The sequence below is a fragment of the Neltuma alba genome, unplaced genomic scaffold (assembly GCF_004799145.2).
Source record: "Neltuma alba isolate B1F8T4 unplaced genomic scaffold, ASM479914v2 tig00010661_pilon, whole genome shotgun sequence".
NCBI lineage: Eukaryota > Viridiplantae > Streptophyta > Magnoliopsida > Fabales > Fabaceae > Neltuma > Neltuma alba.
Genome location: NW_021635506.1, coordinates 275,423 through 292,231, shown reverse-complemented (window position 1 = coordinate 292,231; position 16,809 = coordinate 275,423). Strand labels below are relative to the sequence as shown.

Below are 16,809 nucleotides of genomic sequence, written 5' to 3'. Positions count from 1 at the left end.
AAATTATTTTGTAATAAATGTTCAAAAATTTTATTTTAATATAAACTCTCTCCATCACATATTATCTTTTTTTCTAATTTTTTATTATAATAATTTTTTATTTTGTTATATTCTCTCCTGAATAAATAAGAGTATTTTAGGAAGAAAAGAAATTTTAATTTTTACACATTTAATATTTTTAACAATTTTAACTAATTTTTAATTTATGTGATTTAGTCCAAAATTGCTTATAAAAATAGTAAAAAAAGGGTGTTAGGTGTATGGCCAGAAAAAAAAAAATTGTGCAGTATCATACTAATGGCTATTTGTTCTGTAGGGTAGCAATCAATTAATGTCAATTTAATAATCATAGTCATGTGTAGATGAAGAACAGACCTTGATAATGGACCGTGACAGACGAGTACATTGTGAAGTCTTCGACAATAATTAATTAATCAAAACAGTGGCAGAATCAGTAATTACATGCAAAGTACACGAGCAATTACTTGATGCGACGAGAATACAAAATTCGGTTCCGCGAGGCTCTTCAGGGTGTGTTTGGATGAAACCAAACCGTGGTTTGAAAAAGTGATTCTGGAGAATAGATTCTGGGAAGAATAGATTCTGTGAAGAATAAATTTTGTAAAAAAGTGATTATGAGAAGTGAGAGTGTTTGGATAGTTGTTATCAGAAGCACTTTTTATATATACAAATTACTAAAAAAAAGACATAAGTTAGTATGATAATTACAGAAAAAATAGATTTTATGATATATTTTAATTTGAAGGAATAAAATTGTTAATAATATATTTTTTACCAACATAATTACTAATACATAAGATAATATAATTAATAAATAATTAATGTGTATATATATTTATAAAATATAAGATTAAATATGTTTATAAAAAAAATATGTTTATAAAAAAATAACAAGATATATATCCTATAGGCTCTCACACTCTCCCTTTTTTCTCCAAAAGCAAAAAATTTTTGCTTTTTCCAAAACCATGGTTTTGGCTTTTAGAGGGGGTGTTTGGGTGATTGACACCCCAAACCATGGTTTAGATCCCCAAACCATGATTTGGAGTGTCACCCAAACACACACTCAGTCTCCTTCCCTCTTCTCGGTGCCCCGGCCATCACTGACACCTATTCGCTTTTAGTTCTCAACATCACATTCCGTAAGTTCCATCTTTTTTTTTTTTTTTTTTTTGACCTTTTGTGTTTGGGCGTTTCTTAGGTTTTTGCTTCGGTCATGGCGCTGTGAGAATCTTGACTTTTAATCGTTCCATGTATTTTTTTTTTTTTTGACCGGAATCGTTCCATGTATTATTAAACTTTCTAATTCTACCAGCTTTATATTTGTTCTCATTTTTGGGTACACTTAGGAGTGATATTTAAATTGCTTTAGGGTATGTTTGGTATCAGGAAAATAAAGGGAAAGAGAGGGAAGAGAAAATTTTAATGACCCCATTTTAAAAAATTTAAAAAGTGGGGTTATCAAATTTTGAAAAGGGAAAAATCTAAGATAAAAGAGTATTTAAAATTAATCAAAAAATTGCTACCCTTCTTCAAAATTTGATAACCCCACTTCTTCAAGTTTTTAAAATGAGCTCATTACCTTTCCCTCCATCTCCCTCGTACCAAACAGACCCTTAGGCAAAAGCTTTTATTTTTCAATTGCTATTTGACGGCAATTCTTTTCCCTCTGTCTAAATATATTCTCAAATAAATGATTATACAAATGCACAGATTATTAATTAAATAAAAATGATCTATTTAATTTTTTTTTATTTCATCCTATTTTCCTTTTACTTTTCCCTTTGTTTAAATATATTCTCAACTAAATAAGTATATAAATGCAAAAATTATTAATTAAATAAAAATATAATAACAATGATCTATTTACTTAATTTTTTTATTTCATCCTATTTTCTTTTTACTTTTCCCCTTGTCTAAATATATTCTTAACTAAATAAGTATGTAAATGCAAAAATTATTAGTTAAATAAAAATGATCTATTTAATTAATTTGATTTTGGAAGATTTTTCTCTCTAATATTATTTTTTCTCTAATTTTTTCTCCTAAGTAAAAGCTAAATATATAATACTAGTGGATACTGGGCTCAACCGAAAAAAATATACTCATCCGATCCTAAATATAAAACATTTATATTAAGGGTCCTATGTTTAAGACCCGAGGAGTAACATATAAGATATAGCGCCATATGCAGATAAGCAAAAATTTAAAAATTAAATAAATGGTAACTTTGATTATTTGGATATTGCTTAAAACAAATGTTGATTTCTTTTTTATTTTCTATAAAAGTTTACCACGATAAATCAATTTTTTTTAGGGGAAATCACAAATAAAGACCTTTCAATATGCAAAATAACAGATAGGTCACCTGAATAAGTGAAATTATTCACAAGGACCCGGCCTCAAATTGTAATTATGAAATCATGGCAAAATTACCAAAATACCCCTCTTTAATTTTTTTTTTTTTAAAGAAAGCCACTACCTCACCGAAATCCGGCCACCGACGCCGGAGCTCCGGCGGCTGCTTTCGGCCATTGCCGGCAGCTGGACGCCAGGGTCCGGCCGCCAGAGCTTCGGCGTCAGCGGCCACTTTCGGCGACCTTCCTTTGTTTTTTTTTTTGCAACTGTTTTTTTTTAAATAGTGGGGGAAGTGAGGTTGGGGGGATTTGATCCCATAACCTAATGCTTCCTAAAATAAGGAATGACCATTGAGTCGACAAAATTTTGTTAACATTATGATGCAAAAAAAAAAAATTAACTCATTTACTCTTGTTCCAGGTGATAACAACAATAAATTTAGAAATAACAAGTTCTGATTGTAAAATAACACGTCTGGAATAAAAATTTAACAATATGTTTTTTTTATAACAATAAATTTTTTTGCAGGTAATAACAACAATACATTTAAAAATAACAAGTTTAGGATTAAAATTTAACAACACGTTTTTTTTATAACAACACACTTTGTTTCAAGTGATAATAAAAATACATTTAAAAATAACAAGTTGTGATTATAAGATAACAAGTCTGGGATTAAAATTTAACAAGATGTTTTTTTTATAACAACACACTTTGTTTCAGGTGATAACAACAATCCATTTGGAAATAACAAGTTCTGATTGTAAAATAACAAGTCTGGAATTAAAATTTAACAGCACCTTTTTTTATAACAATTAATTATTTTATACTTTTGGAAAATAAATTATTTATAACTTATAAAAAGTACTTGTAATCTATTTAATTTGCTAAAAAAATAATTTTTATCTCCAATTTATAATCAGAACTTGAAGTATAATTTTTTATAGATTAAAAATACTTTTTTATTGTTCAAATTTATAAATAAAATTTAGGGAAAATGGCAACACACTTTTTTAATTTTTTTTAAAAAATTTTTAATCTATATATCTATACAACTTATTATAAATCAAATTACTTCTTATAAATTATAAATAGTACAATTTATTATGAATTAAAAATACTTTTTGACTGCTTAAATTTATAAATGAAATTTATCTCTAATTTATAATCAAAAATACTATTTTATTCTTTAAATATAAAAACTATTTTTAATATTTAAAGAATGAAATAATATAAAATTTATACTATGATTAATAGATTAAAAATGCCTAATTATAAATACTTTATAATTTATAAGAAGTAGTTTGATTTATAATGAGTTGTATAGATATACAGATTAAAAAGTATTTTTTAGAGAAATAAATATATTAAAAATATTTTTATAAGTTATAAATAATTTATTTTTTAAAAGTATAAAATAATTAATTGTTATAAAAAAATGTGTCGTTAATTTTTAATCCCAGACTTGTTATCTTATAATCAAAACTTGTTATTTTTAAATGTATTGTTATTATCACTTGAAACAAAGTGTGTTGTTATAAAAAAACGTGTTGTTAAATTTTAATCCCAAACTTATTATTTTATAATCAGAACTTGTTATTTTTAAATGTATTGTTGTTATTACCTGCAACAAAATTTATTGTTATAAAAAAACATATTGTTAAATTTTTATTCCAGACGTGTTATTTTACAATCAGAACTTGTTATTTACAAATATATTGTTGTTATCATCTGGAACAAGAGTAAATGAGTTAACTTATATTTTTTTTTGCATCATAATGTTAACAAAAATTTGTTGGCTTAATGGTCATTCCTTATTTTGGGAAGCGTGGCCGGATTCCGCTTTCTTTTTTGAAAAAAAAAATTAAAGAGGGGTATTTTGGTAATTTGGCCATGATTTCATAATTATAATTTGAGACCGGGTCTTATGAGTAATTTCACTTATTCAGGTGACCTATATGTTATTTTGCATATTAGAGGGTCTTTATTTGTGATTCTCCCTTTTTTTTTATAATGCCCGAATTTTTTTCTTATTCCCGCGTTGCCTTCATCCTCCTCGCCGTTGTTCTAGCCGCTCCCGCGTTGCCAGCTGCTTCTCTACCTTTCCGTGTCTCTCCCACAGCGCCGGCCTCCACTTACTCCTTCTTTATCTTCTGCCTGCCGCAGTGCCGTGGGAGTCGTCTGTCGTCATCGTCTATTCTTTCAGTTAAACTCTTGTGTGAGCTTCTTATCCTTGCTTGCTTCATCACTTCTCCTCCTCATCTGATCTCTCCGGTGACCTCTCTTCTTCAGACCACCGCACAAATTTCATCGAAGGTGAGCTATTTCTGATTTGTGATTTTTCTGTTTTGCTGGGTACCAATTTTTCTGTTGTTATTTCTTTCTGTTTTTCGGAGCCATATATCTCTTCAGTGTTCTGATTTTTCTCCAACTGGCTTCGTATGCTTGATTGCTCTCCAACTAGGTTGTCTCGTGAATTCATCTATTTGTGTTGTTTTTCTCATTTCCATTCTAAAAGAACTGCAGTTACCACCAATTATGGGGGAGTGATAACTTGTTGTTAAATAATTTTTAATCTAAGGGTTGGATTGGTTAAGAATTGATTCTTTTGGCGTTTAAGTTACGGATACGTTGATATCCTTGTTTGTTTTCATCGCTGCCACTTTCAATGAGTTGTATTGATTATTGAAACCTTCATATCTCATGCCACGTTAAGGTTAGCAGTAAATAGCTTCAAAGGGGAAGGGTAGTGGTCTGCTGGTGATTGTAATTTGTAGAAGAAGTGGAAATTTTAGGACATTGGAGCTTTTAATCAATTTATTCTTCTGCTATCAGCTTCCTGTTGCAGAAGCACTTGTAGGTAGTGGAGATTTTTATATCGGAAATATGGATTTTGAGGAAGTTCACCCGAGATCTTATTTCAGCCCATTAGTGCATCTATTGTGTACGGATCCAATAGTGATATTAGATTCCTCCGCGTGATACTTTGGGTAGGTGTGAGAGTCATCTTATACTTGTGCTGGGTGACATCTCCGTATTTTGTGGTGTGATTAATGAACTTGTTTTCCCTGAAGGATCAGCTCTCTAAGAGTTGTTGCGATGCTTCTATCATTGTTGAGGTTGCAGAAAAACCCAAAAAATTAAATGAAAAACAAAACATAACAGGTAGCATATTTGTCTAAAACATTATAAATTCTTTTAAAGAGTACATGTGATGCTAATGCCAACACCATGTTGTGCGTTTAAACTATGATTTTTTATTTTATAAATAGGTGATGAGGTGCTGCTTTCTCAAAGTTTTCACGGCCGTTTTATTGTAACTTTGGTTGGGATTTGCTGACATCTTTTTCTTCTGCTTTTATTGCTTGATATATGTACTCTTTTTGTATGAATTACAGAATGGGAAGCATAGAAAACAAGTCGATTTCTGATATGAGGGAGAATATTTTGTGCATATTTAAAGATTTCATGACTGGGTAATTGCAAATTTACTATTAATTGCTTAATTAATTTGTCTGTACTCATAGTAATATATTAGGAAGTGAAGGTCTTTTTTGGTTGTCTCTTTACCGGGAGCAAATAGATTACATGCTTGCATTGACAGACCCTTTAAAAGTGGGGAATTCTTTGAGATATTGCATTTTGTATCATTAGGAGCTCAACCTCTTCCTAAAGAACACCGCCCCCCAAAAAAAAATAAAAAATCCTATTGAGATTGAAAACGAATCCTCCCTTGTAAATTGAGAAAGAGATTTGAGTTGTGCTGACTTTTATTCCATCAGCTACTAAAATAACTTAAAATCGACTGTATACTCATCTCAGGATGCATATTAATTGAAGAAAGAACTTTACATGCTTATAAATATTATAAGTATCATTTAATCAGATTACAAGCTTATTGCAATTTTTACGTTTAAAGTATTTACATAAGCAATACCATCAGAAGTGAGCCTTAAGGTGCTTAGGTATAAACATTTAACGAGTAATCCCTACACCCAGGAAACAGTGGGAGTGAAAAATTAAGGTGGTGATGAGGGAAAAGAATTGAACATAGTGAAAGAAAATAATGCATAATGAAAACATTATCACATATACGTATTACTACTTACTACTGATGAAGCCGACTCTTGATATGCAAATATGTCTTTGCATTTTTTCTCTTTCTCTTGTAATTTCTGAATTCTAGGAAAAGCTTTATTTTATTTTTCCTTCTGTTCATTTTATGTAATTGTTTGGATTTTTACGCTGTGGTAGGATTACAAAAATTGATGAGCTGGGGACTGCTGGAAGCAGGCTGCTGATTGGCTTTCAACAAGCACTTGGTAGTTTTAGAAAGTTATGTTTAATTTGTGTCACTCGTTCAAAATAATAATTCTTGTCTCATACCTCATTGATGTCATAACTTTTTCATGCAGAGTACCTTCGTAGACCTCCTATAGAAGGAACTTCTGAATTAATTGACAACATAATTAAAGCTAATGAAACACAGAGAGTTAAAATGTATATTGAAGCTGGATGTAGGAATTCCCTTCATGGTGTCCAGAATGTAAACAAGAGTAAGGGCTGCTACTTTTAACCTTCTTAATTTAGGCGTCAGATAAGTTTTGAAAAGTACACAAACATATTATATAATACCCTCTCCAGTTCTATTTATGAGACCTTTTCTAGAACCTTTTCGTGGTCCTTGATATGAGACTTCTTACAAAATGGATGAAGCTTTTGTGAATATCTTCTGGATATGCCCTTAATTGGAACTTGGAATTTTGACTTTAAGTGCGGAAAATGAGAGCCCCACATACCATTTAATGACTTTAATGATGAGTGATTTTGGAATGTTATGATAATTTTTTATAAAATCAAGAAAGTTAACTGATTTCAACTGCTTAATCTGTGTGATTCAGTTAAAAATGTCTTATAAATAAGACTAAAGGGAGTATAATTTTCCAGTTTCATCGCTTTATTAATGACTGACCCCGAAGTATGGCTGTCATTATATTCAAGGTTTTCCACTCAACTGCAACTTCACTAAAATTAGCCAAACTTTTATAGACAGAAGTTCTCAATTTTTAATTATATTTGCTTTGCATACTTCTTAGAAACATGATTTAAGAAAAGCTTTATGCTCAAGGTAGTTTTTGTCTAAGTTCCTCACTTATAACTTTCTTTTCTTGACTTAATTTTTTGGCATTCCATCCCTTTTATTCAATTTGTCACCTGTCTGTATTTGATGTGGTTTGAGTGAAGTCACGAGATAATTTTGTTATTAAATATCAACTAAATTGTGAATCCCTTCAACTTTATTGCTTTCTTTCCTAACTGACAATAACAACTTTCATTATGGCAAATATGTGCATATGGAAGTGAACTCATGCAAGCTTGGGCTTCTTGACCACAATAGCAAAGGTTAGCTCTTTTCATGTGATTTATTTCTTTCTTTCATATTCATAACAACAAAGGTGTTTATTGAATATATTTCCTCTTAAAGGATTTGGAACCGCCATGTCATTTCTTTAACCATTTGGATTCTATAGCCTTCATCTATACCATCATCACCATGGCTTACATTCCATTTTCTCCGTGAAATACATAATTAGGTAGCATTTTCCAATAATAAGTGCTATTCATCATATTATAATTTCTTTAAAATGTTTCCCGACTTGGGTCAAAGCAACTACGTATGTGGTACCAAAGCACGTTCTAATATTGGCAGATTAAGAACGTGTTGAAATACCAAGTTTTTTTTTAAAAAAAAATAAACGATCGAGTATATTGATAAAGTGATTAAAATACAAGTCTCTTAATAGTTCCCCAAGAGGGTATGTATGGTATGATTGTGATCTAAAGCTTTTGGTTTTAAAACTATTCTTGACTGAGATGAAATATTCTTCGTATAATGTCTTTTCATATTTTGTGTTGTCATGTTTGATGAAGTGGCTATTATCATCACGACCTACTTTTCTGCAATAGGAAACGAAGAACCATTTGTTAGTCCCGTGTTATATTGATGTTTGCATTGATTGTATTCTTGGCATATAAGTAATCTCATTTCTCTCTCTCTATTTATATATATATATGTGGTCAACCTGGTTGAAAATTTCTTTTGCAGTTCTCCGTGGTTTTTTCCTTTTCTGCATGACTTTAACAATGAAATGGTGCATTTTGTCTCGCAGCCAAAGTAATTGTTGAAGAACTTGAAGGCCTTTTGGATGATGTTACAAATTCCTTGCAAAGGACAGATGGAAATTTATTGCTCATTTCAGAGAAGGATTCTGATGACCATCCAATCCATAAGGATACGGTAAAATATTTATTTCTTGCTTTTTGAAAGAATTTTCAATGCAATCACCATATGAAAGGTTTTGTGATTATATATAAACTATAATATAAAAAAAATTTTGGGGGGGGGGGTCACATGCATATGCGTATCATCGTTAAATTGGCAGTTTACATGCTTGTCCTGATGGAGCTGTTATCACGGCGTTTTTAGATTGCTCAAGAATCCTGTCTATCTTTTTCTCAGGAGGGACTGGCCTTGTCTGATTCTCAAAATTTTGATGTCACACAATTAGCTGCACTCATGAGCATCATATACAGTATGGTCAAGCAAGACTATCTGATGCAGGTGACAATGAGGTCTTCTTGATATTGCAATCAGTTAAAACGTGAACTTCAAAAATTCCCCCTTATTGTTGCAGGAAAAGATTGTTTCAGCTTTAAATCTCAAGTCGTCATCAGGAGAACTCGAAAGTTACTGCCTATTGTGGTCATTGCGGCCCTTTATAAATGATGACATCATCCATCAAGCTTGGAGACTTATTCCCTGACCCTCGTGTTTCTAATTGCGGTCTTGTTTGCCATCAGGTTGTTCTAACGTGAAATTTTATGCACTTAGCCTTTATCTATACCATCATGTTATTCTTAACATGTCTTGCTTTTGGATCTCAAGGTGGAAATTAGTCATGTGCAAAAAATAATTAATACAACTGATTTCATTTTCGCTTTGTGGATATGACCTTTCATAGACATATTGGTTATTGATTTGTCGCCTTGAACATCCTACTTGGCTGACCTTTTACTGCATTAATGTAGCCAAAGTTGGGCATCCTGCCCCCAGCTATTGTCTGTATATTCTATCTATGCCTCACCATTTCATGGTTATGGAACTAATCTGACCTTAATTTCTTTCAGTGATGTTGTCTATTAGATAAAATTCTTTTGAAGATGGATCTACTAGTTTTTAAATTATTTGATTGACTAAGGGTGGCAGAGGAGAGAGTTGAAGGCCTCATGTAAGATCGGAACTTCAAATTTCATTGGTGGGAAAGCGCAAGCTTGATATAACAGATCACATATATCAAGTGAGGTGTGTCTGCTCATCCTAAAATGTAGACGGATTTTGTAAGCTTAAGAATAACATGGATAGCTTAGGTAACACGTCAGGCGCAAGTTTCATATCAGAACTTGAGAATAATGCCATTCTTGCAAGCTTCTCCTTCCATGGACTTTGTTATAGTCAATCTTTATCACCTTCTCCTGGAAGCCCACAGAATGCTTCTGTGGCAATACTGGAGAATTTGAAGGGAAAAAAATACTAAAAAAATTTATTGCCAGGGGAAAGTAAATAAAATTTCAAAATAATTTCACTAAAAATATATAAAATAAGTAATGAAAGAAAATCAAACGACATTGCACCAAATGAAACGAATAAAAGTCGAAATAACAAAAACCAAGGACGCTCATTCATCCTTAGATAAGGACAGAATGGTAACGCCGCGCAAACAAGCCGGGAGCAAGGAAAACTATCTTTAGTAAGCTTAAAATTTATCCAAACAAGAACAAAAATGGTCCGTCTAGCTTTTATGCTTCTTGCCATGGTTTTGGCAATTTAAATGTTCAAACCAAACCAATGGACTTGAATTTAGGGGGTGTTTGGGCGTTTTAAAAAGTGCTTCTCAGGAGTATTTTTCTGCAAAACGGGATAAATTTCTGTATATATTTATTTCGTTTACTGTAAAAACACTTTTAAAATTATAGTTTTGATCCCATCTAAACACTCCTTTAATCCCTCATAATATAATGAATTAAAATTTGAATTTCTATTAGAAGAGATATCTACATTTAGTGCTCAACAATGTCTTAAATAGAATTATCTCCAATAAGAGAATACCTATCCCTAGAAGAAAAAAAGTTCAAACCAAACAAACTTCTTGTTATTTATTTGATAGTTAAGTCAATACTTATTCAGTCCAAACCATGTACATTATTTCGTATGTTATTAGGAGAGACTATAGTCATAGATGAGAGAAGAAACGAAAACGAAAATATGTTTAAAAAATATTATATATATTAAAAGTTAATAAAAATTTATCTAACTTGAAAAAGTTTGATTGAGTGGTACATCCCTTTAGGGTGTGATGGAAGTTTGATATTATACTTAAGAATATACCGTTTATGCCAATCAAGTGGCAAATCTAGAATATGCCATATTAATTTATACTATCAAAACTTACACAATCTATTAAACAGCACAAAGAACATTCTGATACCTTATTGACCCAAAATAATTCTTTTTTGACAAATGGTTAAATACTTTTTTTTTAAGGAAAAATCAATATAATCACCTAAATAATTCTTTTCCCTTTCCTGTTGGCCTGCCATAAGTCTGCATCATTTGCCTGATATAAATCAATATACTCATGTTTCATCCTAGCCCAAAATTTTGGGACCCAGGCCCATTAAAGAAATCATTTGCCTATTTTTTTTGTTTTTTTTGACCAGGATCATTTGCCTCACTGGGGAGAAAACCAAAAAATCAAAAAATGAAAAAGGACACAACGATGAAATATAAATAAATTATTCTTTTCCTTCAATCGGTATCTTCTTCCAACTTCCATCATTTTCCTCCCTTTCCAATCTCCCAAACGCATCTCAACGGAGATACTTTGTCGTGGATGAACCTTGTCCTTCTCCGAAGGATCTCCCTTTACTCCTTCTCTTTTTGCCTCGTGTTTTCTACCTATTAGACGACGGTCTTTTTCCTATCAAGACCAAGTCGGACTCTGTTTTCTGTCCATCGTTTCCCGGGGACTCTGTGTTTCAGTCCGTAGCTTGCAAGATACTAGGATAAGTATATTGAGATCCAAATTAACGTCTTCGTAGCATCGCTGGAGCCGTCCCGTCTAAGGCAAGTTCAAAGAAATCGATGCTTCATGGTCAAGACTCTCGAGTTCTATCTTTCTGGAATCTTCTTGTTTCAATTAAATTTTATTGAACTTCAGGTTTACTTCTACATTTGGTTAAATCTCTGTATCTTGACCCAAAATTGTGGCTTCTCTTTGAGTTTGTGATTTGCTAATTTTGTATTGATAAAACGTTGGGGAGAACATCTTGGTTTGAATCTGTGGATTAGGTGTTTGATTTTCTTTCCTAAAGCTACTCTAGGAAACTGATATAAACACTTGCATTCATTGATATTGACCCTGTAAAATGACAAGTAATAATTGGTTTGAGTAAATTAATATTAATGATTAGTCTTTGTCTCCAATTAGGCAGGTCACGGTTAGCTGATATATGGCATAAATGTGAGCCTACCTGGTCGTTAACTAATGATATGGATGGACTTTCCGTACTTGAAACGTTAAAATGATGAATTTTGCCTAATTTCCCTCAAGTCAACTGACCCAGCCCAAAAATTGCATCTTTGCAGATCTAGCTTTTTTGAAACTAGACAAAAAGACATATTTTTGGGGCTACAAGATACTTGAGAGTACATAACGTAATCTACTGGTTACCTGGGTTCCCGTTTTTGCTGTTAGTGAGTTTGTAACTGACAATGAATCTGTGCGACAGGTGGATAATTTTAATATGGGGAAAACATTCAGGGGGTTAAATTGAGAGGACTTTAATCTTGCAGAAATCAAATTATCAACTTAATCTGCATTGTCAAACTAACTAAGATGTTCTTCCTGTCCAATGAAGACTCATCCAAAATAAAATCTGTTGCAAGAATGCTCCTCTTGCTTTTCGAGTGTAGTTTGATCCTACAGAAGTTTTAAAGCTTGATGCATATCATACTATAGAGAATTAGCATGTTCAAGTGTGTTAAATCTTATGCATTTTCTGTTACTTTACTCTATGCAGTTTGCTATCTGTAGCTTGTTGATTCTTGACTTGAGAGCTTGTACAAGTTCTGGGCTGTCAGCTGTCAGCTATTTGCATGATTTAAGGATGCTTGTATTTATTTAAATCATTACCATTATTTCCTAGACTGACAAATAGCTGATTTAGGAGTGTTGTCAGTAGCTAAGTATTATTTCTGTTCCTTGTACTTCGGGAGATTCTCCTAAGCTATGAAGAGCTTGTGATTGACATTGTTACTCGTATCTTCCTAATAGATTGTTTCTTTGAAGAAAACTATCTTTTGCATCCCTACCTCTGCCACGAATTTGGAGAATGAACTGGAAATGATGTTATTGATTTTGTTGTATGCTTTCAATCTTGTCATCTGAACTTAAAATTGAAGATTTTTGACTAAATGCAGAATTAACCCAATGCTTCCTATTCATAGCTTTGCTTTTTTTTTTTTCTTTTTTTTTTAATGGAAAATGACGCACCACAGTATTATAATTTTTAAATGACATTTTTTTGTACCATATGACAATAGCAAGAGAGGAGAGAGGGAATGAAGAAGAGCTTAAGCTATTGGTTGTGGCATTGAACTGTGCTTCTTGTTGGCTTGCTTTTCTGGTCTGGCGTAAGCTGTTTTCCATTTGAATCCTGGACCAGTGATCCAGTGGCTCTCTTCTTCGAAGAGACATTTTACAGTTTTACATAAATTCACTTCCTCCGATCTTTGTTCTACTTATATCAAAGCTCAATAGATAGCCTCTTTAAGTCTTCTTAGAGCATTTGGCTGACCGCACAGATGCCTCAACGCTCAAATGATTGTGGAACTTTTATAAAGCTTTTAGTGTGGGCTGTGACATATTTATTAGATTGAGAGGCATATTCTTGAATGAATTGCACGTATATTTTATCTTTTTCCCCCTGACGTGTTTGTTTTACTAATTCAAAAGGGTTATTTCTATTGTCCTTTTATTTTCAAATTCATGATTATTTGTCTCAACCGGATTCTCTGCCGTGGAATGTTCTTTATTTATTATTTATAATCAATAAGTTGCTTTTAGTATATCACCAGCATTTTGAGTTCACCTAACCCCGCAATAATGGGGGGACGATGTTGGACTAAGGTAATAAGTAGATTAACAATGGTACGTTTTTTATGACTGGCCACCCTTTGTGCTTAAATAACTATACATGTCCCTGTGGACTATTAGATATTTCTGCCTTCTTATTAATCGCAATGCTGAGTAACATCAAACTTGGTAGAGTGAAAAGGTCAATAACTGAAATAAAATTATTCAGTTATATCCTTTGAATGCTAAAATTGCTCAATGAATGATTACTGGATACAACTCAGTTAGAACTAGTGCTCAAATTATTCATTGCATTGATGTTTATAAAACACTGTATGAGTAAGCCCATTTTATCTACCCGATACTCATTACGTAAGTCAAATTTCTTGTTCCTTAATCTATGCAAGTAAAATGTATCTATCTACATATATGCTAATTTGATATGATAAATACATGCTTTTTACTTTTTGTAGAATTATCACAATATGTTGTCTTATGTTGCCCTTTGTCACTGATCTTGTGTTTGATCTACTTCTTTTGCTAGCTTCCTCCTGGATTTTGGGTCACAAGCCTTTTCAAAATGTGTTCTGTTGTCTTATTCAGATAAGGAGAGGGACTAGTTTTTTCTGTTGAACTGATGTAATTCGTCCCCCCCCCCCCCTCATTTCCTGTGGTTTCCTACTTGCCTTTGTATCCTTGAGGATTTTTTTTTCCTGTCCGGCTTTTATTCCCTTTATCCCTTCATGAATGGTTCTTTTATCTATCTAAGGCTCTTACCATATAATTAGGGTATTTTAATATTGTGGGGCAACCTATGGTTGAAACATTTACTTGCTTAGATCTTAAAAGCTCATTTGAATTACATTGTGGGGGTCTGCAGGTCTATCACATTTTGACTTCTCATCATACATCACGAACTGCAGATACAGCTAATATTTAAATATGGAGTTGAATAGCATTAAAGATGCATTTGACCGTGTTACTAAGAAGCAAAAGTTATCTAGTTCTAAGATTCAAGAAGTGATTGATCAGATTAGCAAAGAAATTGAGAAAGCTTTGGACAAGATTCAGTCAGCCAATGGTCCTGACTCTGTACTTGATCACAGATCTGTCCTCAGTGAACTTCACACTAGTTTACGTAATGTTGCACCAGTTAGCCAATTGGAAGGTCCACAAAAGGAGCTTAATGTCGCACTCACCAAGTATGTGAAGATCCTTGAGAGATCCTTCAACCCCGATATATCAAAGGCTTATAGAAATATTGATTTTGATATACACACTTTAAATCAAATAATTGCGAGCCATTTCTATCATCAAGGCCTCTTTGATATTGGAGACTATTTTATAAGTGATGCTAAGGAACCAGAAGCTGCTGCTGTTATGAAGTCTTCATTCCTGGAAATGTACCAAATACTCGAAGCAATGAGGAACCAGGACTTAGGACCAGCCCTCAACTGGGCTGCCACTGTTTCTGACAAGCTCACACAAAATGGATCTGACCTTTTATTGAAACTTCATTCCATGCAATTTTTGAAAATACTGCAAAGTGGAAGTAGAGATGAAGCTCTTCAGTACGCTCGAACTCACCTTGCTCCTTTTGCTTCCAGTCACATGGATGAGATCCAGAAGCTTATGGTCTGTATTCTATGGATTGGAAAGCTTGATCAGTCTCCGCACCATGCATTAATATCACCAAGTAACTGGGACAGGCTGGCTGGAGAACTAAAAAGGGAGTTCTGCAATCTCTTGGGTCAATCTTACAACAGCCCATTGAGTGTGACTGTGGCAGCAGGGATTCAGGGTTTGCCTCCTCTTCTTAAATTTATGAATGTCATGGCAGGGAAGAAGCAGGAATGGCAGACTATGACCCAGCTGCCTGTACCAGTCGAGTTGGATCGGGAATTCCAGTTTCATTCTATTTTTGTTTGTCCTGTCTCAAAGGAGCAATCAACCGAGGATAACCCTCCTATGTTGATGTCGTGTGGCCATGTCCTTTGTAAGCAGTCTATCGCAAAGATGTCCAAGAACAGCACAAAGATGTTTAAGTGCCCATATTGTCCCTTTGATATTGACGCAGCACAATGCAGGCAGTTATATTTCTGATGTTGATGAACTGTTTGAAAAAACACACACACTCCCTCCCTCCCTCTCACTCTCATGTGTATCAACAGAATGGTGTTGTAGAAAAGTTCCACTGTGAAGCAGGGGCGAATATCGTGGTGACATAAACCCATGCCCTCTTCTGATGTCTGTCTGTCTGAACACTAAATTCTTTTTTTAGTTATGTCAAAGGGCAAGTTCGTCCACTACAACAACGGCATGCTTGTTTATACATTCTTTCAATTTAAAGGTTCGTTTTTGGCCCCCAAGGGGCATGCTACTCCGTTTGCTTGCAATAGAATGCGTGCAAAAACCAAACACAACACGTATGCCTACTTCGGAGAAATAAGGAAGAGTGGATGCCTGCATCCGTTTAGACATGCAGTGCTTCACGAGTGTGTTTGTTTTCTTCTGGAGAGTGAGTCACAGGTTCATCCAGTTATTAATCAGATGATTAAGAAAATAAATATTATGTACAAGTCTAAGAACTTCTGATGAGTCACTAAAGATATTGATCTATTCTTATCGCAATCTTGATTTTAACATAGCCTGGAACCTTTCACATTATTTACAAGTTTGACAATAATGTTGGGAAGAAAACCGGTTGTTTTCTTGTTGAAGATCCTTTATCCAAAACTGTTGCAGTCTCTAAACCTCGTAAGTTATACATCATCTTTAGTGAACAACGCTGTCTACATCTAGTCTAGCCCAACTAGCTTGAGGTGGTGACCATTTGGAGCGTGTGTTCCTTCGATTTGTTGCCAATATGTGCATTTTCGCTTTCTAGCTTGAGATCATTAATGATCTTCTGGGTATTGATGAAAGCAATGTCTCCTTCAAGAGTAGAGCTTGCTGCATCCAACTTCTATATGTACTAATAAATATGAGCATATCTTTGGCATGGTGTTGTTCAAGCTTTAAGCTTCATTCTTAGCATTCCAAAACAACCAGTGCTGCAAAGTTAAAGATAAGGAGAGGAAGCCACTTAGTTTAGAATGCTTCAGAACTTGATGAGTGTTAAGAACTTGTTGAAACACTCTTGGTCAAAGATTGAATGATGAGTCGTTGTATATGAATTTTATATTTTTATTGTCCATTTAATTTTGTTCTTTAGATCCCTATATGTTCCTTTTGC

At 33.2% G+C, this 16,809-nt stretch overlaps 2 protein-coding genes across 7 annotated transcripts; both read left to right on the top strand.

The window, feature by feature from the left end:
• The first annotated feature begins 4,449 nt into the window (after positions 1 to 4,449).
• On the top strand, positions 4,450 to 9,875 carry LOC114757996 (uncharacterized). Of its 3 annotated transcripts, XM_028946980.1 has the most exons (9): positions 4,450 to 4,695; positions 5,778 to 5,855; positions 6,634 to 6,701; positions 6,795 to 6,935; positions 7,696 to 7,782; positions 8,550 to 8,677; positions 8,900 to 9,001; positions 9,075 to 9,240; positions 9,568 to 9,875. In XM_028946980.1, the coding sequence occupies exons 2-8, from the start codon at positions 5,779 to 5,781 to the stop codon at positions 9,201 to 9,203; spliced, it is 732 nt and encodes a 243-aa protein (XP_028802813.1). In that variant the 5' UTR covers positions 4,450 to 4,695; position 5,778; the 3' UTR covers positions 9,204 to 9,240; positions 9,568 to 9,875. The 3 variants fall into 3 exon arrangements, with proteins under 3 accessions (XP_028802813.1, XP_028802812.1, XP_028802814.1); XM_028946979.1 differs by lacking the exon at positions 9,568 to 9,875 and having other exon boundaries at positions 4,451 to 4,695; positions 9,075 to 9,505; XM_028946981.1 differs by lacking the exon at positions 9,568 to 9,875 and having other exon boundaries at positions 4,453 to 4,695; positions 7,741 to 7,782; positions 9,075 to 9,505.
• Positions 9,876 to 11,277: 1,402 nt separating this feature from the next.
• Positions 11,278 to 15,889, top strand: LOC114758052 (protein RMD5 homolog). 4 transcript variants are annotated; one of them, XM_028947059.1, is made up of 2 exons: positions 11,278 to 11,563; positions 14,498 to 15,889. In XM_028947059.1, exon 2 carries the CDS (start codon positions 14,517 to 14,519, stop codon positions 15,675 to 15,677), a length of 1,161 nt encoding a protein of 386 aa, XP_028802892.1. In that variant the 5' UTR covers positions 11,278 to 11,563; positions 14,498 to 14,516; the 3' UTR covers positions 15,678 to 15,889. The 4 variants fall into 4 exon arrangements, with proteins under 4 accessions (XP_028802892.1, XP_028802890.1, XP_028802889.1 ...); XM_028947057.1 differs by having other exon boundaries at positions 11,278 to 11,591; positions 14,455 to 15,889; XM_028947056.1 differs by having other exon boundaries at positions 11,280 to 11,563; positions 14,455 to 15,889.
• Positions 15,890 to 16,809: the final 920 nt, after the last annotated feature.

Coding starts and splice junctions, on each gene's coding strand:
- LOC114757996 (XM_028946980.1), top strand. CDS start 5,779: ATGGGAAGCATAGAAAACAAGTCGATTTCTGATATGAGGGAGAATATT. Junction 6,702..6,794: donor TGGCTTTCAACAAGCACTTG/GTAGTTTTAGAA, acceptor TTTTTCATGCAG/AGTACCTTCGTAGACCTCCT. Junction 6,936..7,695: donor TGTCCAGAATGTAAACAAGA/GTAAGGGCTGCT, acceptor TTTCTTTCCTAA/CTGACAATAACAACTTTCAT.
- LOC114758052 (XM_028947059.1), top strand. CDS start 14,517: ATGGAGTTGAATAGCATTAAAGATGCATTTGACCGTGTTACTAAGAAG.